Source organism: Rana temporaria, chromosome 4 (genome assembly GCF_905171775.1).
Source record: "Rana temporaria chromosome 4, aRanTem1.1, whole genome shotgun sequence".
Classification (NCBI taxonomy): domain Eukaryota; kingdom Metazoa; phylum Chordata; class Amphibia; order Anura; family Ranidae; genus Rana; species Rana temporaria.
In genome coordinates this window covers 201,155,469-201,171,934 of record NC_053492.1, presented here as the reverse complement: position 1 = coordinate 201,171,934, position 16,466 = coordinate 201,155,469, and the positions used below count along the sequence as shown (strand labels likewise).

Genomic DNA, 16,466 nt, shown 5'->3' with positions numbered 1-16,466 from the left:
TTTTATTTTTACATTTTTTTTTATTACATTTTATTGTGAGAATGCAATTACCAAGAACAATGGCCGCAACATTTTGGCAACAAGTTAAATCAAGAGACAATATACAGTATGTTGGTATAAGTTGAGAGTGACCTAGCAATGTTGCGTCTAAAAGTGTGCATTAAGAAATATTTGAAGGGATGGCGATCGGACTAGTAAATAGCAAGAAACGCGTGGAATGTCACTTGTGGGATCATTGGCTTGTAGTCTGAGTAGATACAATTGAGTATGCTGAAAGTTTTGTAGTATAGATTGTTGAGTTTCTATGGTCAAGGTTTGAATGACACATTCACAAATATTGAAGACATTTTGAACCCGTAATTTCTTAAGCAGGAAGGCCTCCGCCCATTCCATGCAAAAAACATAGAATAATTTTGAGTATAAAAAAAATTGTAGGGGCTTCTGGGTGGATCCACTTATGTAAAATAGTATTTTGTGCCACAAGAGATATGATAGTAAACAGTTGCTTGTAGCCCCTTTATATATTAATGCCCGGGAAATTGGGCTAAAAAGCGCCCATTTGGGAGTTTGTTAAAAAGTTTACCAGGTATGTGGTAGCATATGTTTGATCCCAGGGCACAACCAAAAAGCATTGAACAGGTCTGCATCTAATTATCCACTTTTTAAGCAACAAGAAGAGGTGCTTGGGCCCATAAGGTAGAAACTATGTGGAGATATATGAGTAATGGAAAGGTCGAAGCATCATTTCATAGTGCAGTGATGGCGATTCTTGGCACCCCAGATGTTTTGGAACTACATTTCCCATGATGATTATGCACTTTGCAATGTAGGTGAGCATCATGGGAAATGTAGTTCCAAAACATCTGGGGTGCCAAGGTTTACCATCACTGTCATAATACATTGTGACTTTGATTGTGCCCCAAGATAAACGCAGCAATTTTAAAAGGCCATCAACCGAAAGCTGGGGGGAAATTCTTGGTCTATTAAGACCAGCCAGGAAGTGGAAACTACTTATTTTTTTAAATGCTGTTTTAAGGACATTAACTGATATATATGGTCATGTATGTTAAAAATAGAAGACAAGCAGCATTAAAGTCATTTTTACACTCAACATTTTTGCTTTGTGCCATCAAAACTTATCCTACATATTTTATTTAAAACCTGCTTGTACACAGTTCAATATCTTTCTGCAGTTCAGTTGGATTGAAAGTAACTTGGTTTGAGTGTGTTTTGCAAGATGAACAACATTTTTTTTTTTATACGTTTTTGACTTGATAAACAAGCGATGTCTTGATACAAGAGTAGTGCCATATAACAACTGAGTATAAAAGAGATGCCTCCAAGTGTAGCAATATGGTTACCTTTAATGAAGGCACAACATTTAGCAACAGGCACATCTAAGTATGCAGGCATCCGGGGTAAAACTGTCCACATAGACCATCCTCTGCACCGCCATTGATGTCATCCCGTTCCACGCTGCGCTTCAAAGCTCTCATTTAGATTGCTCTACTGCAGGATAGTCTTCCCGTTTACGATTGCAGACTGACAGCAGTGAAAACCGGCGGTGTAGAGGACAGTCTATGTGGACAGCTTTACCCTGGATGCTTGCATACTTAGACGTGCCTCTCTTTATCATCAACAATGTGTGTTGATATATATGTTGTACCTTCATTAAATGTACTGTAGGGAATGAGAGGGATGAACAACCAGCTCAGACAGTTAAGTAAAACAAAAGTGGCTTTATTCAGTAAAACGTCAAAACAAAATATAAACGACAAGCTTGTCTTGCAATACAGGTGCCCGTATGTGACAATTTCAGTCTCTGCACACACAGGCTGGTGTGCACAGCACACAGCTCCAACCAGAGCAAAAGTCTTTTATATAGTTTAGCTCACCCCAGGCCACAATCCAGCAATGGATCCTCTGACACAGCATGCTGCTTTGTCTCTCTCTCTCCAAACACACAACTCCTGACACCTTCAGCCCAGCTGGCAATACGCAGGTCTGAAGGGGAAGTACTTGCCCTCTTCAATTAACCCCTTCTTAACACTGCCCCAGGCTGACCCTCTACAGTACCTATATTGCTACACTTTGAGACGCTTCTTCTTTTTTATACTCTGTAGCTCCTGCTGTATGTTGCCTCTCCCTTTGTAGAGGCTGCAATCTGTAGATGGACATTTTATGGTTACACAACCTATCACAGTCTTTCTCAACCAGTGTGCCATCAGATGTTCTCAGGTGTGCCACGGGGTCAGTGGAGAGAAGGCTGTCAGATGAGCTCTCCTGCCAAACTGTGAGAAGCTCTGTCGGCTTCAAAAGTGAAAGTAAAGTGCTGAGGAGTGTGCTGTGCTCTCTGCTTTTCCCTAGAGTGCAGTACCCGGCTGAATGAGGAATCTGGAAAGGTACTGAGCTAGAAGCTAGATTCATTTTAAAATGGCTGTATACATGTGTGTGTGTGTGTGTGTGTGTGTGTGTGTATGCGTGTGTAAGCATGTGTCTGTGTGTATGTTACTTTTAATCCTGACCCCCCCCCCAATTCCTGTACCATCAGAATGGCTTGTGTAGGGCTTGTTTGATAGAAGCAAGGACTGCTGCTCCTCTGAAAAGCAATCCATGCACAGATCGCTTTTCAGAGGCATTTGATAGGCGGTCAAGAGGAACTATGTTGCCTCTTTACCATCTGTTTTAAGCCCGTAAATGCAGCATCACTAAACCGCAACCGTGCAATGCACACAGTTGCAGGGTAGTTGAAGTGCAGCCCCATTCACCCTCGGTATACCTCCAGTTGCAGCCACAGCAGGTAAACACCCTCAGCTGCTGCCTCTGCAGCGAAAGGTGGAGAAGTTGGGGGTGGTAAAAACAGCTCAACCATGTGGTTTTTACCGCCCCTATGACATGTGAACAAGCCCTTGGTTCACATCTGCATGTAGGGCAGTCTATTCATTTCTTTACCCACAAAAATGCAGGAAAACAAGTCGCCAACCTTTTTTTTTTTTTTTTTTATTGCACTGCAGCAAAAGCACCCCACGTTTTCCAATGTGTGGGGGTATCATTTAGAATTAATGGTACCCCTAAAGAGCAGAGCATTTGTCTGTGTGTCAGGAATGAGCGTGATTTTGCGCGTGTTCTGCGACACACCGTAATGTGAACCAAGCCTTGGACTGGGGTGCCTCAAGACTGAAAATACTTTTTAAGGGTGCCCCAACTGGAAAAAGGTTGAGAAACACTGACCTATCACATTGCTAAAATCTTTTTATATGGACTATAAACTGAAGGACTTGAATAAATGGTTGTGGAACAAATCATCTGAGTTTCCATCATTTCTTATGGGTAAATTCGCTTTGATGTAAGAGTGCTTTGGATTACAAGTATGTTTTCGGAAAGACTTATGCTTGCAAATGCATTTTAACCACTTGTCCACCGAGGACGTCCTATGACATCCTCGAATTTGTGCAGTGATATCTGAATGATGCCTGCAGCTACAGGCATCATTCAGATATCACCGTCTTCAGCCGGCGATTCTCTGCACGATAAGAATGATCAAAGCGGCAGTTCCGCTGCTTGATCGTTCTTAAAGGCAGCGGGAGGGGACGTACCCCCCCCCCCCTCCTGCTGCCAATCCGGTGCTTCTCCGGGCTCTCCCGTGCCATCAGGGGCCCGGAGAACGAAAAAAATGTAATCTCTTTGAATTTAAATACAATACAACACTAAACTTTATTTCTGGTGGTGTTGAACTACAGTTGTTTTTACTCCATATGCAAATAAGATGGTTACGTATTTGCAGATAAATCCATTTATTTAGCAAAATTTCTAAAACCTTTTTTTTTTTATTTTTTTTATTACAGTTAAAACTTTCATTCACCCTGGATCGGGAAAGTGGAATGCCTCAAGGATGCTACATTTACCATTACAGAGACAGTAACAAGTAAGTTATTGCAGACCCTTAAACATTAAAGGAAATCTCCAGCTAATGTAACTAGAAGCAATAGCCAGTGGTAAGTGTAATGTGATAATCAATCTTGGCTCTGTGCTTTTGTTCTGGCTCTCCAAAAACGAATAAGTTATCGTATGACTCTGGTTAGTGCACTATGACTGGAATTTGTTGTTACAGTAGATGTGTATGGGGCCTTTATTTTCAGGGCCTATGCAAGTATTAAAATAGCAGAGACAGGAAGTAGTACATGGATTGCAACCATTTAACTGATAACATGGTCGCTGAGTTTCAGGCACACTTTTCATAATGACATTAGCTCAAACTTACCGACCAATCGGCAACCAACAAAATTCACCTGTCTAACAGTATGCGTTAAAAACAGAGGTTTAGTTGCACGCATTTGCAAATGCATGTGTAAGCTGCAGGCCCCGTCAAGGCTCTCTGTGTACAGCAGTCCTAACTCTAAAATGTAAAGTCTCCTCAGTGGAAGCACATGCATGTTGATGGATAGATAAAGGGCAGGTGACTGGAGGTAGCCCAGCCCTCCTTAAAGGGGCAGGAGTACACTAAACACCCAGCACATAGGAGCAGTGCGTTGCCTGACCACAATGACATCAATAAAAAAAAAATGTCACTGCCCCTACCTATGACTGGTCTATACAGTAAGGAGCACTGGAAAAGACGCGTATACATACAAAAACAACATAGAATATCCAAGCTCAAACTTACCGACCAATCAGCAACTTTTCATGAAGCCATTACTCTATAAGAACACCTCAGAGGTAAGTGTAATTAATATGTTACACTTACACTTGTGTCCCACTGGTGAGTTATAGTTCTCTTGATTTCTATTAACTAGGTGCCAACAATTGCATGAAAATAAAGAAAAAAAGGCAAAAGTATATGAAGTTTTATATACCACCATATTTATTTACTTATATTTACATATGATGTGGTTAAAATCTTTACCTACTGATGATTTAATATTCATTTGTTTCATATTCTGTGCCCTGAAAAATGTTATGCTGGACTCTTCCTTCATTTTCCCTAACAGGGTTACTCTTTTATTTTCCTTTGAGACCTTCAGTTGACAGCCAAGTTGGGCAACAAGCTGGATAATATCTTGGTAGTCCCCCGAGCTTGGCTATTGAGCACATGCGGATTCCTAGCAATGTGCAGGGTCGAGTGCAGCAACCCTGGTGGGAAATGGGTAACATGTGAGATCTTTCATGAAGGACACCTTTATCAATAATTATTCTTTAGTTATTTTGTCAGTGTTATTCCATGGCCCACAGCCCCAAACTCCATAGGAGATGGTCTGTCCTGGGAGAGGTACCTCTTCTCTACCTGCATGATTTGTAATCCACCCACCCTTCCTATTCTACCTTGGGTGAGCAGCAGGCAACTGGGTACTCGTTTCTATCTCCCTGTTCCCCATGCTGTTTTTGCCTGTAAGGTCTGATCAGTATTACCTCGGGCTGCCTGTTCTTGCTTTTGCATGTAAGGTGCTATTCCTTGAAGTTATGGGGCTGTGTACTATGCAGCCATGTATATATTGGTGGTTTCTGCTTCATCAGCAGCAGCCATCTTGGTTTTAGGCCAGTTGCTGGCCAATGATGTGACCCCTGCGCTGTCACGCTCTGTGGCACCATTGTTGGCTTGCATTGCTCTACTTCTGGTGTGCCTGTGTAGCCCAGATGTCTTTGCTCAGCGAGTCTTCTGGGGGTCTACCCTCTTATCTGTGGCAGCCACATTTATTCTTGGTATATGTCACTGGCGATCATCATCCCTTGTAGCGGTGCCATCGCTAGTGGTGTGTTAAAGTATTTAGGCTCCCTTCTTATGGATTCACATGCTCCTTCCAAACCATTTACCCCCCACCCCTCCTCTTTGGAGGAGGCTGGGTATTCTGGTTAATCTATTTCCATGATTGAGCGTTCCTCAGTCCTGAAAGGTTTCATGTCCATGTGTGAATTTGGCACGTGCACGTAAGGAGGTTAAAAAAAATTCTGCCCCCCTATATTTTATTTTTAGATGTATATATGCAGTAGATGAGTCTGCTGCAGGATCCATATTGTCCATGAACCATGAGGGTATAGACCTCAGGTAATAAGGATGAATCTTCCTCCTTGGCCTTCGGAAAAGAACAGGGGCTCGCTCGTCTCTGCCTGAATTTAATTTGTACAGGGCACGCAATTTAATCAGTTAACAAGGACTCCAGAAGCATCGTTGGTTAATTTTTTGGCATTCACAAGCTTGCGCATTTCACCAGGGTTTTTATATCCAACGATTGGAAGGGTCTGAAACGTCCCTTCTTGGTACCCAAACAGTTTTCAGTTTTCTATCCTTTCAAGGGAGGCCTTCTTTAAGAAATTTACCATTTTTTTCCTATCATGGATTCACCAATGTCCAGGCTGAACAAGGCTACAGGGATTCCAGTTGAGGAATTGCCTTGTTTAGGGACCTGGTTGACAGGTGTAATCTGTTGCACATTTCATGTATGTCCTTAGTAAAAGCACTGGTGTTCCAAATGTTTACGGAATAGGCAAATCTCCTGCGTTGGGGCCTTGGTAATGAACAGGTGTCCCCATTTTAGGTGGTGCTAGACAATCAAGCTGGTCTAGGAATTCAAATATGTTTGCAATGTGTTACTGGATGCTACCCCTTGGTGTCCAGACTTTCAGTGATTGTTTTGCATCATATCTGATCTTGGCAAATATAGCAGATTTTTGCAGCTTTTTTTTTCAACTGGTCTCTTCAGCAGAAGTAATTTAACAGATCGACTTCTGTTGAGTGGCAGTGGCCACACATAAATTGAAATTCAGCCAGTCCCGAATGAACCAGTCAAATTTAAATCCATGTATGGGCAGCTTTAATCCATATGTCAATATTACAGAAATTAGCCAAGTCTAATACTGGCCATACACAAAGCAGTTTTCAGGCACTGTTGATCGCTTACAACCAGCTTTTGATCCCAATAATGACCTGATTGGAATAAGGCAACCCACCACCAACAGTTTAGGTTTCAAGATTAAAACAAAAAAAAAGCATCCATAATGCTGTCCTGGCTGAGCTGCAACTCCTGTTGTCACTGACGGTTGCAGGTCAAAGATCCATTCTGTGTGGCCATTAAATAACTGCACAGCTTATGCATTGCCAGCTCAGAACCTAGGGATGTGCTTCAACCCCCCCTCCCCGCCCTTTGCTGGGACTGCTGGCGTACTAACAGCCAATGATTTATATGTGCTTGCGCCACCTCCCCAGATTGGTAGAGGAGGACAGAACTCCCCCCACTGTGCTTACCGGCTCCCATCGATGCAAGGCGGCACATTGAGGTAAGAGGGGACACTGATGTAAAGAGGGGCACTTTGATAGAAGGGGGCACTTTGCTGTAACTTGCTATTGACAGCGCTGGTCTGGCATCTGTCTCCTTGGCAGCGGCGGCAGTCTATTAGGACCTAGTGCTGGTGACATTATGGGTGCATGCAGGGGAAGGCTGGCACTATTGGTTATAGAGAGCCAAGCCCCCAGCTGGTCACCTAGCAGCAGTAATGCTGTATAACCTTCTCTGTTGACATGCTGATCGGGATATGATCCAGGTGATGCTCCCAGTCAGATCTAATAAACACAGTATTTATTAGCATCAAGAGTACAACCACATAAATATAATCAACCATAGCCATGTGGGCTCTATGCCTGTAAAGTGTGGGCTTTGATCAATAAAACCACTGATATTTAACACTAGGACTGGGAGCATCACCTGGATTGCATCACGGTCAGCATGTCAGAGAAGGCTCCAATGCTGCTAAGCAACCTGCAGGGAGCTCAACTGTCTACAACCAACAGAGATGGGCTCTGGTGTGTTTGAAATCCCACATGCCAGATCCCGCCAGGAAGACGACACTCCACAGTGCTAATCGCAGCCAGTGACACATTTCCTGGTCTGTGCAGCTGCGGACCGGGAAATGTCTCACTGCCTGTGATAGCACTGTGCAGTGTGGGCTTCCTGGCAGGCTCTGGCATGTGGAATTTTGAACATGCCCAGCCCATCTCTAACAACAAATTGTGCTGGCCCTCCTGTACATCAGCCCCATAAAGTAACCAGCACTGGGTTCCAATGTGCTGCCATGGAGACAGAGGCCAGCGCTGTGAATAGCCAGGACAGGGCAGCAACTCTGGTTGTTCCACCACTGGTCCACACTGGGAGGATTCCCCCATCCACCTATAAATGTGTAGATGGGGGAATTGGATCTTTTTTTTTTTCATTCAACCTAATAGTTGAATGAAAAAAAGTGATCAATGTATGGGCTGCCTAAGAGCCAAGACCAGCCATAGACAGTTTAAATTTCAGTTGGTTCAGCAGGAACTGGCTGAGATTTGAACCATTAATGAGCAGATTCTCTTATGATTATCACTAGTGGTTTCTATAGCCACTAGTGATAATCATTGTTTGTCGGAAGAATACAATTGCTGGGCAGGAGGGATATTCCCCTGTCAGCACTGCATGTGTTGATGGGGGAATCATCAATACAGTCTGTGCAATCTGTGGATGCAGGAAAGAAATTTGCACCATATATTACCTGCCTAACTGAAAGTGAAAGTAAATTGTGAATGTTTTGAAAGGACAGGAGAGGAGAAGGGAGACAGATGGGGGAGAGAAGGGATGGAGATAATGCAGTTCAGTGATTAAGGTGTGCTGCAGTCTGCAGTGCACACACTTACACACGGTCCAGGCTAAAATCTCAGGCATCATTCACACACAGCCAGGAATGCTGCTGATGTTCATATTTCCCGCCCACACATCCCCTCTCTTCAGATACAGCACGCCGGGATAGTGTTGATGCGACTGGAAGGAGGAGGAGGAGCTGTATTCCTCCCTGCTCGTATGCGAGGATAGTGAGGGGGGTGGCTGGACTCGCTGGGCTGTGAAAGAGTGTCATAGGCTGACACTCGGCTCAGCTTGCAGTCACCACTCTCGGAATTTACAAGCTGGTTCTCCTGTCCTAAGGACGGGAGAAATCCGTCTGTTATTTCAGTAACTGAGATGAAGAAACCCCCCCCCCTGTGCTTGTGGGGTCCTGCCTGCAACTCGTTCTTCTCCGTGCCAATGAGGATGCAGGATCGGGCGGCTGTGGTTGTGTGAGCGCTCGCATTATGCAATGTCAGCGAGCAGAGGGAGGGGAGAGGACTGACTGGGGACGCTCTCCCTCTCAGGAGAGACTGTGTTACTCCAGCGACGGGCCGAGCAAAATACAAAAAAAATGAGGGGGGGGCATAATGTTGGGTGGGGGGGTCAGGTACCCCTAGGTACACCATTGGGGACTGGTGTGTGAAGGTGGAACAAGAAGTACTTTTAAGAAAAAGGCTAACTATTGATGCAACGGAGGAGGGAGCTCTTGGTGTAAAGGGAAACTCCTGAAGTCACAATGGCATTATTGCAGCTCTCAGTTCTGGCACAAAGCACTGAGGTATGTCGGACCTTTAGAGCGCATTAGTCGGTGACTTCACCGGCTGCATCCAGGGTGAAAAATCTCCTAAATTGTGCACATTTAGGGGATATTCATTTTACCTACAGATAAGCCTTATTATAGGCTTACCTATAGGTAAAAATCAAAAAGTGATCTTTACCACCGCTTTTAATTTTACCTGGCAATGAAATGGTGATAGAACCTTGTCACGCATTTCCCAGAATAAGGACATTTTTTTTATATTGCATTTTAGATCTTTAACATGGAAGGTTCACTAATGTGTGTAGCGCTACCCCCGCAGGAGCTGCTGGTTTGTTTTTAGAATCGGCATATTGAGTTACCTTAATATGGCCCAGGGGTGCAGTTGTAGAAACAAACAGTGAGCGAAGGTCCAGACAGCGAATAAAGGTTTTTTTCAATGCTTTATTTTCCAGGCCAACACAGCCAACATCAACATAAATTGGGAAGGACGAGGTTGATGAAGAGAGAGAGAGAAAACCTTGCAGTATCAGGCCTGGATATTAAATGGAGCAGTCAGTACTGCTCTGTATAGTACCAATTTGTAACTCGTCGCCACTCCAACTGAGTGGGTAAAGTGCCCCCGGACAGACCCTTTTTTACAAGCCTGGCAGCCGAGATGTCACTTAGGATTTGCTGGGAGGAACAGGCCTCACTCACAGGCCAACCACAATAACTGAGCCAGGTAGACTATGGAGCGAATCCTCCCAGCAGATTTCTGCATTGGTCACCAGATGACAGCAAGCATACCTGTCAGTACTCTGGTCACCAGATCCCCAATTGGTTTGTTCAGGCTCCGTTGGACAACCTGCCTCCGGGTCCTCCCAAAACCGACCCCCCAATTGAACGGCACCCAGCCTGGGATCCCCTCAATAGAACCGGGAACCCAGCAAGTCACTGGGGTCCCCTTGTACCTCCGGATGAGGTTCCAAGTAGTCTGCCATTTCGGCCAGGTGGGCCACGCCGGCGGGCTCCATGGATGCGCGCACCCTGAAGGTGGATGCCGCACCTGGAACGGGGACCCCGCGAAGATTTTAGAACACGACACCTGTCACAGATATACTTCTCTCCAGCACGCCCCGTGAGGATAAACTCCTCTGGCTGCTGGAGAAACTTACTCTGCCAGAACCCCTCTGCTGCCAAATGCTGGCCAGGGATGGCATTGCATCCCTGGACCACAGACTGACCCAGTGGACATTTCTGGAATGACAGAAGTCCCAAAATTTTAACAAATCAAACATTAACTTTAGTGTAGTGCCCATACTGAAAGTAAGGGGGCGCTACATACTCCCCCACTTGAAATGACACTGTCCGCAGTGTCCTAAAGCTTTCGAGCCCGAATGCTGACCTGATACCTGCTAAAAAAAATAGAAAAATAAGGAAGGACAGAATTCACACATGGTAATACAAAATCTTAAAATGGCTTAAGACATACAACATACACAACACTGCTATCTATCTGCCCATTCTCCGCAGTGTTTGATAGCAGGTGGGTCCAGAAGAAATCCTGTATAGGAAAAGTATAAAGTAGCATACAGGTATACAATATGAACTCTGATGGCAAATATAATTTCTTATGTATTTACAACCTCCAGAGTCAGGATTGAAGCTGTGCACTCGAGCCCGAGCACAAAACCTCCTTCTCTCCCAAGGAGCCCTAAGGTGTAAGTGCTGTGAAAGAAATACTTTATGCAAGAAATATCAAGAACCAAGTTCAAAGGTATTGTGACGGTATCGGTATGATATCCCCGTCAACGTTCCCTTCTTCCCATAACGAAAATCACCCCAATATTCCACGAGGAGGGATATCCCTGGAATCGCCCAGAAAGCCACACATGAGACCAGCTTACTGCTTGAACAACACAGACTTTAATGTTATAACACACAGCTTATATGTCATTTCCAAAACTGTTACAATGACAAATCTCCGCCCCCCTCACACTGGGGCTTCCATACAGATGACTAAGTAGACACGACGGGGCCGATGCTGAAACACATTTTCTTTAGACAATGACATCAATGACGCTGAGCACTAGCTGTACTGAATACATCAACCAGACCGCTCGACCCCGCATATAGAGAGATAATTACCACAATGAAGCAATCAGAATAATTAACACAAGCCACTTAAACCCAGCTCTCCTTCACACAACACAATAGATCAATTAACCTTTAGAAATAGTGAGGGGACATTAGCACATCAATAACCTGGCTAGCAGGGAGCAGTAAACTGAGACATATAGGCAAATGTATCACAGGTATTATTCTGCAAAGAAACGGTGCAGAGCACTGCCCCTAGCAGTCAGTGCGCTGGTACTGCAACAGTCAAAAATTCAAAGCTGCAGAAGTAGCAGCAAAGGGAAGTGAACAAAAAAAATGGAAAAATAGTTTTCTCCTTGTTGAATGTTCCAAAGCTGCATAAAGAAAGTTGGCAAAGTCCCCACTCTAACTGACTGAACCCAACCCCTCCCAAGAGTTCTACACAAGTTTATGTGGTTCTGGAGGAGCCAGGGGGGAAAGGGGAAACCAGGAAAAGGAAGAAAAAATAATTCAAACGGAGTGGGGGCAAATTTGTCCGTAACTTCCCCTTTTGAGTGAGTGCCCAAACCTGGCAACTCACCCGATCACACGAACAGGGCACGGGAACATCGGGCACCCCGCACAGGACGGCATGTCCCGGGTTGAAGCGGTGAGTCAAACAAAAAAAACACACGGACTCCCCAGCTCCTCAAGGTAGACATGGGCCACTGGGCCCGCAAGATGCACTTCGGGTAGGGCGCTTCTTCCTTCTCTTTCTTCTGGAGCCCCAAAATTCCCCAAAGCCCCGTTGCTCGGGGAACCTCGGCTCGAACAGGTAGTCCGGCAGGTCATCGCCATCCACTGTGGAAACTCCTGACCAGAACTCAGGGTTGGAGGAATCCTCTACTCCAGCCGGGAGGTAGGTTAGAATCTGGGTCGAGGCAGTGGCCGGATTAGGCTGATTGGATCTCCGTATTTCTGCCCAGTCAATAGGTTTCAGAGATCTTCCTCCAGTGGGCACACACTGGATGGAGGCCGCGCCAACCGAGACGACCTGGTGGGTGGTCTCGGCCTGTATATAGGCCGCACGGGCCGAAAAGTCACTGAGTTCCCCCATCCCGTCCAATGGGCTTACCTCCTGGGGGTAAACGGTCAAGGCAGCCGGTAGCGAGACTTTAGTGTACAGGCCGTCGGTACTCTAGTCACCAGATCCCCAATTGGTTTGTTCAGGCTCCGTTGGACAACCTGCCTCCGGGTCCTCCCCAAACCGACCCCCCAATCGAACGGCACCCAGCCTGGGATCCTTTCAATAGAACTGGTACCCAGCAAGTCACTGGGGTCCCCTTGTACCTCCGGATTAGGTTCCGAGTAGTCTGAAATTTCGGCCAGGTGGGCCACGCCGGCAGGGTACATGGATGCGCTCACCCTGAAGGTGGATGCCGCACCTGGAACGGGGACCTCGCTAAGATTTAAGAACACATGACACCTGTCACAGATATACTCCTCTCCAGCACACCCCGTGAGGGAAAAAACTCCCCTGATTGGCTGCTGGAGAAACTTGCTCTGCCAGAACCCCTCTGCCGCCAAATGCTGGCCAGGGATGGCATTGCATCCCTGGACCACAGACTGACCCAGTGGACATTTCTGGAATGACAGAAGTCCCAAAATTTAAACAAATTGTGAATGGGAGCAAGGTAACTCTCCCATTCCCCATTAACTTTAGCATAGTGCCCATACTGAAAGTAAGGGGGCGCTACATGTGTAATTGGACAAATAAACCATTCTTCTTTTTTTTTTATTATTATTCTGTATTTTTTTTTTTTTTTTAAAGGCAAGAAAGTAATACAGGAAACATAAGAAACGGAACAAGCAAAATCCATTAAAACAACATATATGGATATTACTTTACATCTCTCTCCAACTATTTTTACTATTCATAGTTTACCACCGAGGGAAATTATAATATACTATATCCCAAGCAGTTTTAATTCTATTCCCCCTAGGAGAGATGTCATAACCAAAATGCTATTCCTGCTATAACTTAATTCCATTCTTCCCCAGTTATTTCATCTCCACCCTAATTATCCATATATTCCCTATATATATATATATTCCTTGTTTAAACTAATTCCCTCTTTTATCTCGGTCTCCCTTCCTTTCCCATTTTTTTCCCCTTTCCCCTCATTCCCTCCCCCCTTTTCCCCTCAATACCCCCACTATATATATATATATATATATATATATATATATATATATATATATATATATATATAATTGTTTTAACCCCCCCTTCTCCGCTGCCCCCCCCCCCCAAATAAACCATTCTTAACTTAACAGACACTGTAATTTGTCACTAGATTGAAATAGTAGGAATAATCTCAGCTATTCTGCCAAGTATTCCATAGGAAAGTCAAAAGTAGGATGGATGAGAGAGCCAATTTTTCCATTGCATGTGTGTCATAGAAACCACCTGGTGTTCTCTCAGTATGGGAAATTCTGAGCAACATATTATCCCACTTGTAACTGATCAGATATAAAGATTAATGGACCTGACGTCCTTTTCAAAACACTGTACAATGATAGTAACCTGCCTATGAAAATACCACCACACAAGCAGGACAAGACTCAACACATTATTTCACGAGTAGACCAACCTTTCTCGTCAGCCTATCCCTTGCCTTTTAAATAGATTTATTCATGACATCATTTAGTTGTCAATATACCGTTCTGTTTTGTTTTGTTTTAGGCATACAATCCAAAACTGGTTAAATCTATGCAGTTGTTATGCCCACAAAAACATTACATTTGTCATGAAATATTACAGCGATAACATAACTAAAAGATTTTGAGTATTTGGAATAAATCAGAAGAATCACAGAACTCCTACCTCATCTACATCAGAATACTCTTCAAAAAGGTTACTAAGGCGAGGGAAAAATCATCTCTTATTTCCTAAATTGAGGTGAAAGCTGAGAATTAAAAGTAACTGATATGGTTTGGTAGGAAAGGCCAGAGAACCCTGAATTTGGTTTCCTGTGGTTGGGCTGTACAAGGGTTCTCTTGGGTGGGCCTGCGATGATGTAACTACATGTGCACTAGTCCTTTAGAGATTCATGAATAAATTAGAACTGAACTGACCACTCTCACACAACAATCTTAGAGGGAATCCAGGAAAACATACCATCAGCATTTTCCTTTGCAACAACTAGGCAAGGTTTAAAAAAAAAATCAAAGATTAAAGCTGAACTCAAGGAATTCAGCCACTTTGTAAAATGTGCTGGCTTCCTATGAGTTAAGTCCAACAAGATACATGCCACTTCATGGACTTGGCTCTTTTATTTACAGCTGATTGTTTTATGGATTGCTTGAAGGATTCTATGCAGAACCGATCAGTCTTCAGGTCCAGGTCAATGATTTCTGCTGATCGGTTCTGAGCAATGAAATGCCTCCTCTGCCTGTGTAACGTAAGCACAGGCAGAGCAAGTGATGTCCCTTCCCCTTGTGAAATCCTTTTCAGTTCCAGAGAGTGGAGAAAGGACATCCAAACTTGAGTTGCACCAACACTACACTGACACCCCGCAAATTACCCCATTTTGGAAAGTAGACACCCCAAGGTATTTGCTAAAAGGCATGATGATTATTTTGCAGCTCTCGTGTGTGTGTATGTATGTATGTATGTATGTATGTATGTATGTGTATGTGTATATATATATATATATATATATATATATATATATATATATATATATATATATATATATATATATATACATATACATTTTTCAGAACTTTGTGACATTGATACTCACAATGCCTCTTAGCAAATAGCTTGGGGTGTCTACTTTCCAAAATTGGGTCATTTGGGGAGATTTTATGCTATCTGTGTTTTTCCTCGCATCCGAAATTGTGATGGGTAGTGAGGCGTGAAATCACCATTTTACACCCTTAGAAATCCTGAAGGGGGTGATTGGTTTTTGAGGTCCTGTATGCAGTTAGACTGCAAAAAAAGTCCCACATGTGGTATCCCCGTACTTGAGAGAAGCAGCAGAATTTATTTTGGGGTGTAATTTCACATATGCCCATTGCATGTTTGCGCAATATATCATTTTTAAGGGACAAAAAATTTGGAAAGTTGCACACATTGCAGAAGTTTGTTTAATGTTTTTTTAGCTTTTGCCTGCACATACACGTTAACGAACACTGCCTTTTATGTTCTTCATTCTCTTTCCATTGATTTTATTTTTCAGTCTATAAATCGTGTGCATATGACCTGTACATCGTTTTTTTTTTTCTTTCTATGTTTACGCAGCTTGTGGCTAGGTTTTTTTGTGCAATCATTGTTTAGGCACTTCATCCATAACTTTTTATTTAGGTGTATATGCTAGTGATTTCAATCTCCAATTTGCATTTCAGGTTTTTTCACCCATAAAGTAGTCTTTCATGTGCCTTTATTGTGCTAGTTACCCTTAAATTAGATAAAATCCCATTGTGACTAAAGATGGCCATAGAAAAATCCCATTCACACAAGTGAGATCGATGGAGGAATCCCCCTGCTGGGACATTGTATTCTGACAGCGATTTTTGGAATGAATGGACTTTACCAAACAAAAATCACATAATCTTAGAAATTAATTTTATTGAGTTTGTCATCCTGCTCATTTAAATGTTATCATCACTGAAGTCAAAAATGAATGTAAATTTGACTGCACTAATAGAAAATAGAAGGAATGTTTTAAAACTAAACATTTGGAACCAATTTTATACCAGTGTAATGACAGCTTAACCACTTAAGGACCCCTTCACGCCGATATACGTCGGCAGAAGGGCACGGCTGGGCACAGGTACGTACCTATACGTTGCCTTTAAGAGCCCAGCCGTGGGGTCGCCAGCTCGCAACCCAGTCCGAAGCTCCTTGACCGCACTCACGGACCCGATCGCCTCCGGTGTCCCGCGATCGGTCACAGGAGCTGAAGAATGGGGAGAGGTGTGTGTGTAAACGCACCTTCCCCATTCTTCTGTGTGGTAGT

At 43.8% G+C, this 16,466-nt stretch overlaps 1 protein-coding gene across 8 annotated transcripts in view; it reads left to right on the top strand.

Moving 5' to 3' along the window:
* The window catches only part of DIS3L2 (DIS3 like 3'-5' exoribonuclease 2), a 727,039-nt gene that overhangs the window by 601,541 nt on the left and 109,032 nt on the right, over window positions 1–16,466 (top strand). For all 8 annotated transcript variants that reach the window (XM_040349688.1, XM_040349693.1, XM_040349695.1 and 5 more), the window contains one exon: window positions 3,846–3,925. In XM_040349688.1, coding sequence (XP_040205622.1) covers window positions 3,846–3,925 — 80 coding nt within the window. The remainder of the gene's footprint in view (window positions 1–3,845; window positions 3,926–16,466) is intronic.